Genomic DNA, 18685 nt, shown 5'->3' with positions numbered 1-18685 from the left:
TCATGTCCACATCATTTGGTCTCTGTGTCAGCACAGCTTCAGATCAGCGTTCATAACCAGAGCCTGCTGAACTATGAGCTGTTCATTCATCTGTAAATATTGAGTAGGGCGAGGTAACTGTCAGTCATAAAATCATCACTTACTATCCTCAACATTAAACTGATTTCACCACTTGAACAAGCTGTCAGTCACTGTAAAAGCTACAAGACTGATTCAGTCCTTAAATCAAGCACAGGATATCTGCAAACACTGCCATGTGCACTGATTTTATTTTTGAGAGAACATGAATCTGTACAAAGTCTGACTGAAACTTAGATTCTTTGCAAAATGTGACAGAAAGTGGAGCTGCTGAAAATGCTGATGCTGCCTGTCTGACCTCTGCAGGGACAGGCGAGCAGACGCCGTTACTGACAAAACAGATGAAGTGTACTTGTGCCATCGCCTGTCCTCGGGGTGTTGTTGTAGCTTTGTGACAGAAGACAGTATCATTAGAGCCTGTGACAGTAAACACACAAACACCAGCAGCCCATTAGAGGAGAGCCCTTCAGACTCAGTCTGGACACCACAGAAGAAGAGAGATCACAGGCGACACATGACTGTGAGTCTTGTTAACGTCCAATCCGATCACTTTCAGCCGCAGTGATGAACTTGGACAGGAGCTAATGCACCCTGGGAAATAATGTTTGTTTGACTGTTATGAGACGTGCTGTTCCTCTGCTGTTTCCTGTTGATCGGCTCATTTGTTTATTGTGAGGCGACGAGCAGGGCAGCTGTTGCTGTGGCAACCAGCAGCCTCCCTGTGAGACCAAAACAATGATGAGGCGACTTCATGCACATCCGCTGAATATTACCGGCAAACAGCGTTCACATGAATGAAAAGGAGACGACGACGTCAGTTTATTAAAATCACATTTACAAACAAGATACTTCAACAATTTAGTGTCTTATAAAGTTCTGCAGACTGATATATCGTCTAAAATATAACATATAAAAAAATATGAAGTAAATAAAAACTTATCAAAATATGTTACATCAATATATTGTCAATATGAATATAAAATATGGGGAAGAAAAGGAGGCTGGAGGGAAGGAGGTGAGGATGTTCGCAGAGGAGAGATTAAGGAAAGGGGAAGTGAAGGACTGATCGAACAAAGGAAGTTCAACCCAGAGAAGGAGCTAAGAATTAAAGGAAAGAAAGAAAGGACCAAGGAGAAAGGAGGAATCCTGAGAAAGAGGAAAGACAGGAAGCAGGAATCAATGCACAGGTGACAAATTAAAGGAAAAACATGAAGAATTCACTGCAATGAACGAATGAACGTCCGGTCTGTGCTCTGTGGCTGCCTGGATAAATGCTGAGCAGGACCAAGAGGAAAACATAAAGTGACTTGTTTGGGCGTATGAGAGGAGCTTCAGGCACAAAGACTGTTCGACTGGTTTCAATAGGAAGAGACTAAAGTGACATCAGCATTCAGATCTGTGGGAAGGACGTGTTTCATGAGCGTGATGCTCGTGCATTAGTGAGACATGTGAGGAGGAACAGAACTTATTCAGCTGGCTGTGAATGTGCAGGACGTGATCAGACTGTCCATCCATAATCACAGAGACGATGTAAAGATGGGTGCACGTGTGACTCTGCTCTACAGAGATGTGTTAATGTCAGATGAGTCATCCTCATCATATTCTCAACAAGTGGGCGAGTGCATACTTTAAAACATCAGGTGAGAGTGGAAAGACTTGCAGAATCAGTGTCACACACTGTTCCAGCGGCTTTACAAAGAAACTTCATGTTGGTTTTTCCTTTAATCTGTCACTCGCTGTACAAACAAGGAAAGGAAAGGCTTCAGAGGCAGACCTGTACATTAAAGAGAGGATATGGTGATGGGGAGCCAGAAGTTTATTGATTTGGAGTAAATTAGTATTAAAACATTAATAAAACCATTTAACATCCTGTGATGTGTTTTCTGTCTGTCCTGTTGAACTGCTGCAGCCTGTGGGCGGTGAGAACGGAGGCAAACAGATGAGAACAGGATAAATAATGTATCCTGAGAGCCGGGCGCCGAGCCGTGACCACAGCGAGGACAATAGATGGTATTCATGTGTCTTCTAATCAGTGTCGGATGAAAAAGGATGTGAGCAATGACATTTCCATGATTTTGTGAGATGAATAAATAGAACCTTGAAAGGTGACAGTGGAGTGGTGGGAGAGGTGTTTGGATCCAGGTGATTTGTCTCATTGTTCTGCGGTGGAGAGAGAGAAAGAAAACACATTAAAACCAACAGGGAGGACAAATAAATCCAGACTACAGTCCTAGATCAGACCAGCTCAGCAGATCCTCTTCAGCATCCCTCCGGGTGCTCAGCCTCTCTGAGGAGGCGGCTTCTTTCTTTCTCTTTGCTCAATCTCTGAATTATCAGCTGCTCCTCGCTCCTCGTCCTCTCTGTCAGCCACTTTCAAATTCCTGCATGTCTGAATGGATCTATCTCTGCAAATCCTCCCACTGACTCCGTCTCATCCTGCTCCTCTGCTCACCTTGCACTGAACTTAATTTAACCTCTGTGATGAGAAAGCAAAGCTGACTGTCGTTTATCAGTACTGTAAGATGCACACAGTCTTCTCCTGCTGGTGTGCACCAATAATTCACATTTAAATGATGTATCTGTGGCTTTCACTTTCAGGTCTGTCCTTAGAATGCACACAAACTTAAAGACAGACAGCAGCCTTCATATGAACAAACAAATCATCCTGGATAATAACGGCTCATACGGCTCACAGTCTGAACCTGAGGTCAGTTTACTGACGGCTGAGCACCAGAGACACTTTTATGGACAGAATACCTGAAAACAGCGAACAGCTGTCTCCTCCAGAATAATTTCTGACATTTGTCATCATCAGTGTCAGCGTGACTCTGTCAAACTGTTACAAACTGTGAATCAACACTGAAATGATCATTTTACTTATATTTCAGTCTGAAGTCTGGTTTTGATTTTGAAGCTGAAAACATGTTACAGTGCTCAGCTCCTCTGGTTTCATGGTGTAGCTGCATCAGTCACCACAAGGGGCGCTAACATGTGATCGCATACACTGCCACCAACTGGCAAGCTGCTGTAAGTGCAACTCAGACTTCTTAAGATGGCTGACATAGGCCAGAAAGTCAAAACAGTTGTTATGTTGATTTTATTACAATGAATGATCTGTCCACTGAATTAAACATCATGTTTTGCTGACTACATTTCAACTACAAGTCAAACTTTACATTAATTTTATTGAAAATGTTTCTTCTCTAGTAACTTTGAATTATTCCAATGTAACATGTACAATACAGCGTTTGTTAGAAAAACAATATTTTGTGTAGATTAGTTTCCATATGTGACTAACAGCGTCTTTATAATAAAATATTAAACATATTAAAATATATGTACATGTGTATCTATCTATTCAGCTTCTCCACTGAACAACAAAACGTGAACACATTAGTTTAAATATTAACTTATAGTTTTTACAGAATATATATAAAGTATTTCATAATTAATTTAGTTGAAACTGAGTCAGTCTGAGTGGTTGTGAAAAACGTCTTGTATGACAAACATGTTTTTAATTTCAAAATGATATTTGCATTTTAATTAGCGTGGCCTGCAGTCTTGGAAAATCAGATGTGAATGTTTGAGTCTTTCACTGAGCGTGCTCCTGCTTTCTGTCATCTTCCCTTCATGTCTGCACTGTACCACACAGCACACTGTATTCTAAGTCTTTCCATGCAGGTCAATGAGATCTGTATAGTAAGACACTATAAGCTCTCTGTGTAAACCAGGTATTTTGTTTTGTACATGTCAACAGAAATGCCATAAATATTCATGTGGAAAAAGACTCTTTGTCCAGGTTGAATAGTGAGCTAGTGACCCGCACACACTCATAATAACACCCGGCTCTGTTGCTGAAAGTCATGGAGCACACACACAAACGCACACACTCCTCGAGCTGTCACGGCCGTCTGCGGCTGCCTGATTAGTGAGCTGGTGTCACGGCCGAGCTGTGACTGATGGCTCGCTGACAAGCGGGCCATTTTACCGCTGCCCACGTTTGTTTTGATTTTATAGAAGGTACATAAACACTCAGACATTGGTGGGTGTAATTTGTCTGGCAGCCGGCCTGAAAAGCTCGGCTCTCCTGGGATCCACAGGAGCAACAACCTGGAGGAGAAAAAGACGCTTTTATCTCAGGACCAGTGAGAACCAATGAGGAGCCACGGTAACACTGTGTGTGTGTGTCTGTGTGTGTGTGTGTTTTATGATCGCATTATAAAATATGATACACTGTTGTCTGGTAAGATTTGAAATAAGACACACAAAGTACTGAACTCTCAATCATGATTAGACACAGAAGGCAATGAAGAGTTACTGGAGAACAGACTTGGTGATACTATATTAATGAGTTATTATGTAAATGGACATATTGACCACTTTCTAACATATATGCATCAAAACTAATGATCCAGCAGCCGCACAGCACCGTGATCACCCATTCAGAGTTGTGTTTGTCTGATGTTCACCCTCTTTTGGTTCTGTTTTTGGTCTCCTCCACCTCCTGAGAGAGACTGTCTGTCTCTTTATGTTCAGCTGTTTGCTGCTGAGCAGATAATGAGCACAGCAGTGAGGCCGGACAGATGAACAGAGAGCTGAAACTATGAAGATCTATAAAGCCGTGGGAAACTGCATGATTCTCTGCAGGTTCATGTACACCTGAACGTTGTTCTCTGCAAAGGGTTAATCATCTAATCGCAGTAGTGAGATGATAGAAATAAAAGTCTCACTAAGAACAGGCTGCACTAAAATGAAAGGCTTTTTAATTAAATGTAATTGATTACAAATTAAACCACTTAAAACGATCAACAACAGATTTACACGGCTCGAAGCAGAAAATGCTGTCAGAACAGACGAATGGATCAGAATTTGAAATGATCCGTTCAGGACGTTCAGGGACATTTTTGTTGTGGCTGATTTAAACATTACAAATGAGTTTTCTGGAGCCTGAGCTGGTTCACACTGAGCTGCAGCTGCTGCACCTGTTCTCTCTGTACTGTGCTGTGTCGAGGCTCAGGGTTAGATTCGGATTACAAGAGTTAGTGTTAGTGTTTGGTTAAAGATGTGCAGCTATGACTTGTCTGTTTTCCGATTACACGTCAGTCATTTGAGACACGCTCACCTGGCTGTGATCCACCTCAGAGGCCCAGGCAGACCCTGAGCTCCTCCAGCGTCAGGCCTCGGTCTCCGTCCCTGTCGCAGTACTGAGCGAACTTCTTAGCACACCGTCGTGGCTTCAGCCTCCGTCGCAGAAACTGACGAAGAGGTCGGGCCTCGCGTTCACTCAGCACCCCACTGGAGTCAACGTCCAGCTGACTGAAGTGCCACCGCAGTACCACCTCTGGCCTGGAGGACTCTGCAGCCTCTGGAGCAGCTGGAGAGACAGCGTCCAGGATCGAAGAGGAGGAGGTCGGAGTGTTGACAGGTGTAGATGGAGAGCTGGAGGGAGGTGTGTTTGAGGGTCTGGTGGAAAGAAACAAAACCAAGAGAGTAAAGTGACACCAGTTAAAGGAGCAGTCCACTGAAAATCAGATACGAGTATCACATACTGCATATGAATGCAGAATCTGGAGACTTTTGAGCATGGGCATGGATATTTTTATCCAACCATGGAAAATTATAGACTCACGTTAATGATACGAGAGTCACAGCAAAATAATTAATGTTTACTACAGAGAGTTTTATTCCTTGTGGTAACTTCTGTAATGAAAGTCCTGAGAGGGCTGTAACATCTTTAAAATCATAAAGGAATAAAACCCTAAACATCGAGATCTCAGGGATTATTGTTTACAGCACAGCAGACGCCATCTTCACACACCTGTAATCAGATTTCTGTGGCTCTTGACAAAGTGTTCCTGCGTGTTCACACGCAGACCAGATATAACTCTGTACTTCTATTTACAGTACTCCTGCAGAACTCGATGAATGTCAAATTTCACGAGCACATGGCAGCGCGCTGAAAAAACTAAACTAGCAGATGGCTCCTGAGTTTCAGTTACAGGGTGAATTAAAAAACAACACAGCCTCGATTTTCTGTGTCAGAACAAAACAAACCTCAAATAGGAAGAAAAATAATCATGAATATAAAACATGGTCAGTGTGTGTGTGTGTGTGTGTGTGTGTGTGTGTGTCAGTGCTGCCTATCATGTTATGGTATAAAGTTAGTGAGAAAGCAGCGAGGTGGAGCCACAGATTGGTGAGGATGAGAAGAGGGTGAGTCTAAAAAGACGTTTGTGAAACAGACGGAGGGAATGAGGAAAGACTGAAGTGTGGATTGATGAAGAGACGCAGACAGAGAGCAGAGGAACAGATGGACTTGTTCTGGTCCGTTCTTCCAACAGTTTCCATCAGTTAATCAGATACTTGATCAGGTCAGTGTTGTTCACTCAAGTGTGAAATTGGTTTTCATTTGGCAGCCGAGCAGCCTCAGAGCTGTGCAGATGAAACGTATGCATCCAACATGTGGCAGGTTCACGTCCAAGAAGGAAAATTAGGATCATCTGACTCGTGCTTTTTGGAGTAAAGTTCTGATGAGCCATAGCTGGACTGTTTGTACCGTTTGTACTAAAGCTATTACCTAAAGCTCATCTCGAGAACCAACTCCTAATATTCACAGAACAGTCGTGGATGGACACGAACGTTCATTCACATTTTTATTTGCTGAATTACTCAAAATTCAGTTCATTCATTAGAATAGAAACGCGCCTAATGACTCTGGAAATGTTTGATGAGACTGAAGATGCATGCAGCCTTAAACATACAGAAAATATAGTTTACTAATGAACATGTTTAATTACCTTTAAGGTGCCTTTAATGCTGAACTTTAGATACTCAACAGATGCTCATTATTTTACTTATCTATTTATTTTGCTGAGTAAACCTGAACTCCATTTTATTTTATAATCACAGCACGACACAGTGCAATTATCACATGTAACCATGAGGGAGTTTGCTTTCTCCAGCCCAGCTGCACTGAGGACGAAGAGTCCTTAATTAAAGACAAACTGTGGTCCACAATGATGTTCTCGCTCACTGCATGCTCCTAATAATAAACACTGCATGGTTTAACCCACTATCAGTGAACAGGGAGAGAGTTCTGATGGTTTCACAGATCTTTAAGCACTACACCAGCTGTGATGTACAGTAGATAGAGGATGAACTTACTGGGAGGGACTCAGACTTCCAGCATGCTCTGCTTCCAGCTGCAGAGCTCGGACCAGACTCTGCAGGAACTGCTTCTTCTGAGCTCCGGGACAGCCTGAGGGACAGAGGAGAGACGAGGACACTGTAACCCTTCAAACACGACACCTGTCTCCTCTGATGAAGATCCTGACCTGCCTCTGGTTTTCTGTTTGCATCACCTTTTTTCTCTCACATTTACCTGGCAGAGGTTTGTCCTTGTACCTCCTGTCTGCCGGCGCCTCCTCTGCCCCAGTGCAGTCTGGGATGTGATTCCTGCAAAGTGACAGAAGCAGCTAAACTGTCAGTTAACATTTCTGTGTTAGAACGAGAAAAGAACTCAGGTAAAAAAAAAAAACTGTACAAGTCTTTTCTAAATGTGAATATTTGACACTGCAGAATGCTTTTCACTCTTTTGTTCATGTAATACTTCACTGAGATAAATATTGTTTATTTATTTATTTCAGTGGTTTAACGTGAGTTCTGCTCTCTGGTAAATATCCTGATGAAGGTGAATGCTCTTTAATTAATGCAGCCAGAGATAAATAGGTACACTCGGCTTTACAGTAGGAAAATAAAGGATGTTATGGGGCCTTGGGAAGTTTCCCCGCATACCAGTCAAAGAAAACCATCAACAGACAGCGCCAATAAAATTCCCTGAGAACAGAAGAAGAGTCCAACTGCAGTTTCTTCTGATTTGTTCTGTGTGTTTCCTTTAGGGGAAACACACCGAGGGAACAGAGACAGTAATTGGTGTAAAATTGGATGATGAAGATGAATTGCTTCTGAGCGTCAGTGTGTAATTATATCGGCGCCTATACAAACCAGTCAGGTCCAATGAGGGGAGGGGGAGACAGGAGTGAAGCTATGAAATGGACGGGTTCATTGATCACCTTTCAGAGGTGCCTGGCAGCGGCCTGCCGCTCTCCACCCTCACACACCAGCAGTAACCTGTGGCAGCGTGACACTGCACGGGGCTGTAGCGGCCGTCTGCAGTGCATTCTGGGATGAAGCGCTCTTCCTGCCGTGCTGAACGCATCTGAGAGAGCAGCGACGCTCGATCACGCTCACACGTCTGAGGACTGTCTGTACACACACACACACACACACACACACCACATTATTACAGTATATTCACGTAATTACTTTAACTTATTTTTTAATCATAACTTCAATTTAATTATTGTTAAATTGGATTTCTGTCCGTTCAGTTCAGTCCGCCCTCTCACACTCTTACCAGTAGGTCGTCTGACTGAGCGGTTTCCTTTGGGGTCAGAGTTCATCAGGATGGTCACCCAGAACGGAGGAGCTGTCAGCTCTAGAGAAGACAATGTGACTGTCAAACAATGTGACTGTCAAACAATGTGACTGTCAAACAATGTGACTGTCAAACAATGTGACTGTGATATAATGTGACTGTGATATAACGTCAGCAAAGTGTTCACCACTCACACCAAAACAAACCAACAGGACAAGGCAGATAAAAAATGAATCAAATCTTGGATCAAACTGTGGTTGAAACAAAAAGGCTGGAAGACAAACAGCACTGTAGTTTGATCTGACAGATGTATTTAGAATAAAACAAAGAGTGATTCCCACAGTGAACTCATCTTAAAGCTGCAGAGGCTGATTTGTTTTGGCCACCTGGGGGCACCAGAAACAATTCAGCTTATTTACACATTTACAGCAGTATCATTCATTTGGAGTCACGATTTCATTCTTTAGCTCTGTTTTTTGGCCTCTACCACCTCTTAAGTGAAACATCTGACTTTTTAACTGCATAATTCTCCATACATATTATAAAATATTAATAACAGCTGCTTCAAAATCCCCTTAAGGAACATTAAAGTTATATATTTAAAGGAAAGTGAACGGAACAAGGCAGACGAATGTGCTCTGGATGTCGACTCTGGCTTGGAAAGTATTTGTTCTGGCTGTTGAGTTTGTTTTCTGTGTAAGTCAGTCTTAATGGAGACAAACGAACAAATGCTTTATTACGTCCTGCATTATTAAATCAATAGTATTATGTGTGTGGAACAGTTTGGATGATGACATTACAGTGTAGAAAGTGTTACTGGTACAGTATTTTTTAAATCTGAGTCATGGTAACTGTTCAGCAGAAGGTTCAGTTTGTCACCTGCAGGTTTCCTGGGGTCCGGTGTCGGACCTGCTTCACCAGTGTCATCTGTAACAGGGAGAGTGACAGGAAACGAGAAGAAAAAAGGAAGGAAACAGTTGTGACTGCATGTGAAGAATCAAGCGGAGACGAAATGAGACGAACGGGGAGACATTTTAGGAGTCTTGGCACGTGGAGCAGTCTGTGAATGTTCAAGTTCCTGCAGGTGTGACTGGCAGAGAAACAACCAGTGTCAGCCAGGAAAATCCAGCTTCTCAGGGAACGTACAGCACACGTATATATTCAGTATAGATATATGGAATATGGAGACAAACATCTTTCTCACCTTGGACTGGAGCTGAATCTGCATCAGTGATCTGAGCCAACTTGTTGATGTGATCTGTGCAGTGTGGAACACACAAAGCTTCACACAGATTTCATTTATGTAACTTAATTGTCTAACATCTTCTTGAACAGCAGCAGGAGACTGAACAGAAAAACCTCTCAAAGATAATTAAAGGTAGCAGATCACTAAACGGTAAACACATTCATTCTGAGGCATAATTATCACACAGGAGACTCTTCCCTCAAACAATCCCAAACTAATGTCAAATAACTCCTAAACTTTATTTTATTATGACATTTATTATTATGAAGAATGGTGTTTATCCTTTTATTTGTTATATAACTCTGAATAAAGTATATCTGACCTGTGCAGTTGGGGATCACGTGGAGGACTGAGGTACCGCTGACAGGTTTGCCGTCGGCCGTGGAGCACCAGCAGTATCCGGTCTGATTGTGGCACTGCACTGGCAGGAAGTGACCGTCCGGATGGCACTCTGGCACAAAGACGGCAGCAGCTGGATGAACATGGCCGCCACTGTTGTGAGTGCTGGCCTCCAGGGCTTGAGTCCGGGCCAGCTGGCATTTGGACTGACTAGGATCTAAAATGAAAAGGGGAAATGAAGACATTATGATCCACATGTGTGGAAAGAGTGATTACTGTTCACTGTAAACAGACATGAACACTCTGCTAAGTTCTCCACAGTGAGAAGGAGATGTTGTTGTTTCTTAGTGGGTCAGTTTAATCAGAAACGAGATTCTAATAAAATAAAATGAGGGAAAACTTCTTTTAAAAGAGTAATCTGCATCTGCAGTCCTTGAAAACCTGAACGTTAACACTGAGATACGATGAAAAACTGCTGATTCTTTTTCAGCTGGTGTGGAGCAGCATGTTGGTGTCCTTGGTCTGTTTGTTGTGTTTTACTGTGTTTGCTGCAGAGTGTGATGATTTGCTTTGTTCATGTATTTACTGCACACAGCATTCTCTCAGTGTTCCTCCTTGTTCATATAAAGGTTAACAATAGTAATCATGTATTTGTGCTTGCACCTACACATCAGTGGTGATGTAGCGTTGTGCTACAGTGCATTCATTGTGAAGCTGCAGGTGTGGAAACTTTTTCTGGTGTAGTTACACTAAGTGTTGTGTTTTTATTTTCTCATCCTTTGTATAAACGCAGTGTCCTTTATGTTGTGTCTATGTTTGCATGCATGTAGTTTTATGATGCATGTTGTGATGATGTATCTGTACCTGAGCAGTGTGCTCGTGGAGCGAGGCGGAGCTGTGTGTTGATGCATTGGGCCCTCTGGAAGGCACACAGCGATTTATACAGCCTGCCATTGGTCCCGCACACGGCTCTGTGGCGCCCCCTCTGGCAGTCCAGGACGCAACCACGAGGCCACATGTTCTCTGTGATGAGGAAAGGCTGCAGACACACAAACATACATTCTGGAATAAAACTCCAACCAGCTAATGGAAACACCAAAATGTCTGTGCACCCTGAGCCGACTCATCCATGTTTCCACCCTCCTGTGCTTCCAAGCAGCACCACAAACAGAAGTGTATCAGTCAAAACGTTCGACTGTTCTATGACAGCTGAGTGTGGATGTGCTTTTTAGCCTGATGGGGATAAACTGGTTGCTCGCATGTCAGACGAGACGAGTGTCACAACAGTGGACACACCTGAAGCATGCAAACATCTCAGTGAGTGCAGGCAGGAAATGTGTGAGAACGTCTGAGGTCTTCCTATGAGAGCTCCGAATTATCTAACTAGTGAGTGAATAAACTTCACTAAGTGAGGGGAGGATGGCGGCATCTCCCCTGCAGAACAACGCTGTGTCTCCATCCCTGTCAGGCACCACGAGAGGAGGAGGAGGAGGAGGAGGAGGAAGGAGGGCGTCTGGCTTTGTGCCTGACAGGAAGACTTTTTTTTCAAACCAAATTGGAGCTTTTACACAAACGTAAAACGAGTCACTGACAGCAAAATATTTTGGAATAACTCAGCCAGTGGAAACATGTTTCCTTTCCAAGAGGTTTATTTACCCGATACTTAGCCAGCAGCTTTTTAGACTGTACGCTGCTATTTCCTCTTTTATGAGCTGATGAACTTCAGTAAATTACTTCTGTGATCACTCTGATGGCCTAAAATGGTCACGAGTGAGGATGAATACAGTTCAGGGGATTAATACCAGCCTGTGCTGTATTTCACTGGGTCCCACCACAGCTGCCAAACAAACACACTACAGACCAGGAGCAACAGTAAGTCCACAAATGATTGTGACCTTCATTATGTCACCACAGCATCATTTAATCTGTGAACGAAATACAGACTGTCAATCTCAAACTTTGTCATTTAGCATGTACTGTCTGGCCTTTTCTTCATATTCTATATGAGTGTTTAAAATGCTGCACACTGTATATGTTTGTGTCTGAAGCTTTAGACGAGCAGAGCAGAGTCTGGCAGCGTGATGATCTAAATTACTCCCACATGCTCGTCTGCAGTCAGTACCTGACAACACGCTCAGCTCAGGTTCTCGCACAACTTCACACGTCTCCAAAATATACACCAGATCCGTCACGCTGCCACATAGACTCACTGAAAACACCCGAAACACGCGAAGCAGCTCACACACACGCACACACACACACACACACACACACACACACACACACTAACCCCACCTTCCTCTTCATCAGTGCCTCTTTGTCCATCAGTCTCCACTCTCTCACAGCACACACACACACACACACACACACACACACACACACACTCTGAGCTCACGAGTAAATTTGCTATGGTGTGTTTAACAGTGTTGACTTAATTTAAAGCTGAATGAGTCCTCTGTGCTGTAAATGTCGGGACATTAACTTATGTGTTGACTGCAGAGATCACATCTGAAATGTAAACTGTGTTAATGAAACTAGTTTCAATAAATTTATCAAATCTTTGATCGACGGAAAAATAAATCTGAATTTTTTATTATCAATAAAGTTCTTTTTAAGCAAAAATGCCAATCACTCTCTGGTTTAACTTTTAGCATTATTTATCGCACAGCATGGAGTCTAACGTGTCCTGATGGAAGTCATGATCCTACTGATGATGTTTCCTGACATGACATGGTCATTTTACTGAACATCAATAATCAGAAGAGTAAAAATAAATCTTCTACACTTGTCTGACAACCTTAAATGTTCTTTGGCCGTCCACACTGAAACCAAAGCTGTCACCAGCCTACGTAAGGTTTGCCTGTCTGGAGAGATGCTGTGACATGAAGGAGGTGATGGAGGGACGACGACGATGAAGGTATGGATGTTTTACTGAAATATGAAAACAAACAGAACAAAACCATTTAAGCTCAAACCCGTTAGAACCACACACAACTCAACACGCAGCCGACAGAAAAGAATTTCTGACTGGTAATATTTGAATGTAGGTTTCCTCCTGTCAAAGCAGCAGTCTAAACATGACAATCTCTCACATGACTGCATGATAAACGTTTAACATACTGAGAAAGATTTTTCTAAAAGAAAGTGTGTAGTCTCATATAAAATATCAAAGATCACCACCCTCTAGAATGAAGTAGCTGTGTCTGGTGAGATCCGTCCCTTTGGGCAGCGTACAGGTTGAGTTCAGGACTCCATAAAAACTTTGCGAGCAGGCCACATCACTGTCTCCTCTGCTGTTTACCTGGATACATAAAGAGCTTCAGGTCCGTTTGACCAAAGCTGAGCTGCACACACAGCAGAGAGGAGAAGTGTGCAGCATTCATACAAAACTGTGGTCAGCTGTGCCTCGGGAGGTCGACCAGGTCAGCTGGTCCATCCAATGTGTGTGAATGCATTAGCTCCCTTCTGGTGAGTAGTTGGCACCTTGCACGGTAGCCAGTGTGATACGTAATGTAAAAACACCTTGAGTGTCTATAAGTACATTTATCATTTGCAATATCTGACAATATGCATTAGAATATAACCACAGTGAAACAAATGAGAAAATGACGTTCTATGTCTCTGATTAACAGAGATGCCATCGCTGCTCCCTCTCCCCATTCACTCTCTAGCTCATTGTTCTTCAGCGCTGACGTGTTTATGCCTTTAAACTGGACAGACAGTGGGAAAGCAAGGGGAACAGAAGAGGAAGGTAAGTATGAAGAAGGGAATAGATGGAGAAATAGAAAGAGGAAATGAGAGGATGAATGAAAGAAGGGGTGGAGGTAAGAAATAAAATTTGGAAATGAAAATAGAAAATAGCGAGAGATGGAGGAATAGAGAATGGAGAGAAGAAGGAGCGAAGGACTACAACTAGAAATGCAAGGAAGATGGAAAATGGGATGAATGGAAGAAAGGCAAGGGGGGAATGGAGGGATGCATCAACGAGGAATGAGGGAGAGGACGGCAGCAGCTATAAAACTGAGGTTTAAATACACAAAAGGAAACTATGAATGAAGGAGGAACGGAAAAATACAAGAAGGAAGATGAACTCAGGGAGCGAGAGAGCGCTAAGAATAAAGAAAGGATGGTGGACTGAAGGAGGAATACAGGGATAAAGGAGTGAAGGGTACAATAGAGGAATAGATGGATAAATCAGGTTTTGGACAAAGGTCAGGACAAATTGAAGAGAAGAAATGTGATTAGTGGAATTAAGAAAGGCATGCAGAGAGAGAGAGGAATAAAAAGGGAGAGTGGATGGAGGTTAGCAGAATGAAGGGATGAAGGGAGGAGGAGTGGAGGCACAGCCCAGCTGCAAAGTGTTGGGCAGATTGGATTTCCTGTCTGTCAAGCAGAACTACAGCAACTACAATATCCTCAGTGTTAAAACAATTACCACCCGGGCCAATAAAAGAGCCGAGCGAGAGGGAGGAGACAGGAAGTGAGCGAGCGGCAGAGAAAGTGAGAACAAGTCTCCACTGTCTCCTCCGGCTTCACATTCCAGATACACGACGGGCTCCTGTATGAAAACATAAAGACTCATCTCCATGGTGACACGCCATGTTCGCCTGGAAACGGGTCGCTGATGCTGCTGAAAGTGATGCTGACACCCAGCGGGGAACCGGGACATGAACCCGTGATGCTGCTCTCTCTGTCTGACATTAATAATAATAATAATAACTTTATTTACATAGCACCTTTAAAAACAGAGTTTTACAAAGTGCTTTACAGAGCAGAGCAGCAACAAATTGACAGAACCAAAGAATTAATCTGTCTTTTTGTTATTTTGGGGCTTTTTTTTCCTTTTTTGGCAGTGACAGGTGAACAGGCAGACAGGAAATGATTTATGGATCTTTGTTATTTTGTCGGGTCAGAAATCACAGTCATAACAGTCAGTTTTAGAGACAGGGCGGCGAAGATGGAGATGGCCACACTCACTGTTTTATACAGTCTATGGCTACACACAGCTGCAGTCAACTTAAATATTAATATAATATATATACGTAGCCACAACAAAAAATGACAAAGATGTGTAAAATATTGCACATGCTTTGTAAAATAATATCTTATCACTGATGATACACACATTTAGTCTCCTGATGAAGAGCTTCCCTGCAGGTGCACAGAGTGTGTGCTGCACACTTTATATGTACATGCACCTGAGAGCAGCACACTTTAACCACTTTACATTAACTGCTGACCATTTCCAAAGCTCGCGCTCAGTTCTCTGATTGATTTACGACCTCTGAGTTGAATTCATTTACAGTAAGTACAGCAGTAAAGTCAGCGTGCAAAGACAATGACACTATGACAGTGAACATGTTTAGGACCTCTGCGTCTGTGCAAATTGTGACTTTGCAGGAGTAAAATCAGAAGAACGTGATGTTGACGTACTGCTCTACAAAAACACTCAGGACATGAGAAACATGTGGGAGACCGCGGTTTGCATCCTGTTTCCCACCAACTGTCAACATTGGTTTTGTAAACCGTGACCATGATCTTTCCCTAACCATAACCAGGTTGTTTATGCGCCTAAACCTCTCCAAACCTTAACCATGATCAAAAAGGCCTGGATGCTGTCGTCGCACTAATGGAGGCTCTGGTTTAGAAAAGACTCTAATTGGTCAGGAAACTTGACTCTGTCTGTCAGAGCTTCCCAGAAACACTTAAATGCACCATTAAGGAACATTTTCCCAAAACGCTCTGCTCTCAACTGCATGAAGACACGACAAGACCTGCCCAAGAACTTAAAGTATCAGGATGCTTAATCTGACGGATTACTGATAGAAAGTGGCTTCAAATCACATTTCTGTCTCAGTGAAACAAAAACAAACTCAGACAGAATTATTGATGTAAAAGCCTCTAATGAGCTTCAAGTCATTTACACTAATGTAAAACCACATTAATCCTTTAATACAGAATGGGTAACAGGCCTGAATTCCCGGTTGCCAGTAAAGTGCATAACAATGCTGTGATCTGTGAGTTCAATACAATAAAAAGAAAGATGTTCTTCTTTTTAAATTAGTAAAGCTCCATCCTCTTCATACAACCACCACTGATGCACACTGCTCCCCTCACTGAAATGAAGCGGTGGTTCCACCTGGACCTTCCTTAATATTCACACATGCTGGGTGTCGGCCCGCGCCCGTCCGTCTGTACACTTTCTATCTTGAGTGACACGTTCACACTGTGGGTTATGTCAAAATGGAGTGTCCTGTGAGCACCCAGATGGTGCACTCAGAGCTGGAGCGGTCGCAGTGAATACCTCAATATACAAATGTAAGTTGTACATATGTTTTATACTTTGGCAGCTGAATGTTGGTGCTGATGCTCCGCACAGCTGCAAAGAAGAATAAACAGTAAAAACAGTGTACTGCATAGACAGAAGTATCTGAGCTGAGACGCAGCATTAATATTTCTGTACATCCATTTCTTTTAGAATCAATAAACTTATCAATGAACATGTTTTATCATCTACTGGAGATCAGAGCTTCTCATACATTTCATCATATTTCCATGTACTCACAGTGTAGCTGTGATATTTGTGCAGCATACTGTTAAAATGTATTACAGGCTAACTGTGGCTCTCTCTCTCTCTCACACACACACACTAACACACACACACACACACACACACACACACCTGTCTGTTTCCCCTGAGTAGCAAGTTAAATATTTGCCTGGCAGGAGTGTGTGTGGGTTTATGGTTTGGTCTTGCTGGCTGGTGTTACCCTGCCGTCCTCCAGGGAGCTCACACACACACACACACACACACACACACACACACACACTTCTAAACATGAAGATTAATCTCTTCATCCTGAAAATCAATAGGGGCTCTGAAGCTGCCAGAAAAAACAGAACTCATGTCAGCTCTCCTTCTTCTTCTTTTCTTTTCTGCAGTTCTTCACTCTGACTAAACTTTGATTACACAGTTTATATGAGCTGTATCTGTGCGTGACCGTGACCTCTAACACTCTTCAGATGTTAGTGTGGATCTCCAGGTTGATGTCATTCTTCAGACCACGCACAGACTCTTCTCTCATTCCTTTGTTCTGTGTAACTGATAATAACTGTGATATTGTGAGATGACTGTCAAAGTCTCATTTTGTTCCAAACTGCTGAGGCAGTGAGGTGTGTGTGTTTGTCTGTGTCTGTGTGTGTGTTTGTCTGTGTGTGTGTGTGTGTCCTCCATGAACGTGCTGAGTCTTTACGCACAAATAAATGCAGATCAGAGTTTTAACTAAACTACCATCCTGTAGTTATGAGTATTAATAAGTTCATTAATAAGACACTCTGCACAGGTTTCAGCTGCAGTTCGCACATCATACAGTTCGGTTCAGTTCGTGAGGTTCGGGTCTTACCGCCGTTCTGTCGGTCTGAACCGACTCTGAGAGCAGGACGACGAGCAGCGCGCGGCAGGTAAAGGTGAGCGCGAGCATCATTCCTGACACCGCGGAGCAGAGGAGGAGTGTCCGCGCGCCCCGCGCCCCGTGCTCCGTGTCGATCCGAGGATTCAAAGCGGCGCAGTGCGCGCGAGGCGGCCACGGCCAGTCTGCACTTCACTGATGACCAGGATCCAGAGGTCCAAATGCAGACCGGATCACGTGGATGTCACCGAGCTGCTCCTCATGTTGTTTGCTGCCCTCGAGCTGCTCCAGGTTCGCGCGTAAAAGCGGTCGGTGTGTCGGTGCTGCCCGCGCGGATCAGACCCTCTCCCCCTTTAGGCACTGCCCATTTCCGCTCTGCTCAAACCCGCGTGACACCAGCAGGACTGCTCACAGCACAGCGGCCCAGCGCGAACACCAGCTCATCCACTCAGCAGCACACTGCACCTGGACAGGTGTGACTGATGGAGCAGCACACTGATGGAGCACACTGATGGAGCAGCACACTGATGGAGCACACTGATGGAGCATCACACTGATGGAGCAGCACACAGATGGAGCAGCACACTGATGGAGCAGCACACTGATGGAGCACACTGATGGAGCAACACACTGATGGAGCACACTGATGGAGCAACACACTGATGGAGCAGCACACTGATGGAGCAGCACACTGATGGAGCACACTGATGAGTCCACGTCCCCTCTGAAGGCTTCAGTACAAACACAGAGCCTTTGTTGTGCACAGACTTGTGTTGTCTGTGGATACAAGTTTTTATTTGAGGACTTTCATAATTAAACTCCTGCTTAACTCATCAGAACTCTCATTGGCTGCGTTCCTACAGAACTGTGAAGTTTCTAACCTCCTTTATATTTCAGTTTTTTTTAAGTGTAAATCATAATTCAGTCAAGGAGAATCTTCAAGTTCAAAACATCTTAATCACAGTAACACTAAATGTTTCTTTCTAAACACATCATGTACCTCGAAGTCTAATAAATACATTTCCATCATCAAACTGATTTCATGAATATTTTAAATCCTGCAGTTTTTTTTTTACTTGCTGCTTTCTTCCCTTGATGACACGCTGTGAGACTCCTCACAATGTTTCCACCATCATCTCTTTACTGTGCATGCTGGTGCACATGTACCTTCTCATG

The 18685-nt window shown here is 43.4% G+C and overlaps 1 protein-coding gene across 1 annotated transcript; it reads right to left on the bottom strand.

Moving 5' to 3' along the window:
* Window positions 1-267: 267 nt before the first annotated feature.
* On the bottom strand, window positions 268-18009 carry LOC109140016 (SPARC-related modular calcium-binding protein 1). Its single transcript, XM_027279899.1, has 11 exons — window positions 17504-18009; window positions 10965-11139; window positions 10084-10317; window positions 9720-9773; window positions 9395-9442; window positions 8495-8575; window positions 8151-8343; window positions 7460-7533; window positions 7243-7336; window positions 5201-5541; window positions 268-2238 (listed from the first exon to the last, which is right to left on the bottom strand). The coding sequence occupies exons 1-10, from the start codon at window positions 17582-17584 to the stop codon at window positions 5217-5219; spliced, it is 1359 nt and encodes a 452-aa protein (XP_027135700.1). The 5' UTR covers window positions 17585-18009; the 3' UTR covers window positions 268-2238; window positions 5201-5216.
* Window positions 18010-18685: the final 676 nt, after the last annotated feature.

Source organism: Larimichthys crocea, chromosome VII, assembly GCF_000972845.2.
Source record: "Larimichthys crocea isolate SSNF chromosome VII, L_crocea_2.0, whole genome shotgun sequence".
In the NCBI taxonomy this organism is placed as follows: Eukaryota; Metazoa; Chordata; class Actinopteri; family Sciaenidae; genus Larimichthys; species Larimichthys crocea.
The sequence above is the reverse complement of the archived record's forward strand: the minus strand, read 5'-3'. Positions and strand labels throughout refer to the sequence as shown.

What these genes read in the sequence shown, in the direction of transcription:
- LOC109140016 (XM_027279899.1), bottom strand. Translation starts at nt 17,584, where the DNA reads ATGATGCTCGCGCTCACCTTTACCTGCCGCGCGCTGCTCGTCGTCCTG. An exon ending in TCCACGAGCACACTGCTCAG is followed by an intron (nt 10,318 to 10,964) that starts GTACAGATACAT and finishes TTTTCATTTTAG; the next exon opens with ATCCTAGTCAGTCCAAATGC. An exon ending in CAAGGACAAACCTCTGCCAG is followed by an intron (nt 7,337 to 7,459) that starts GTAAATGTGAGA and finishes TCTGTCCCTCAG; the next exon opens with GCTGTCCCGGAGCTCAGAAG.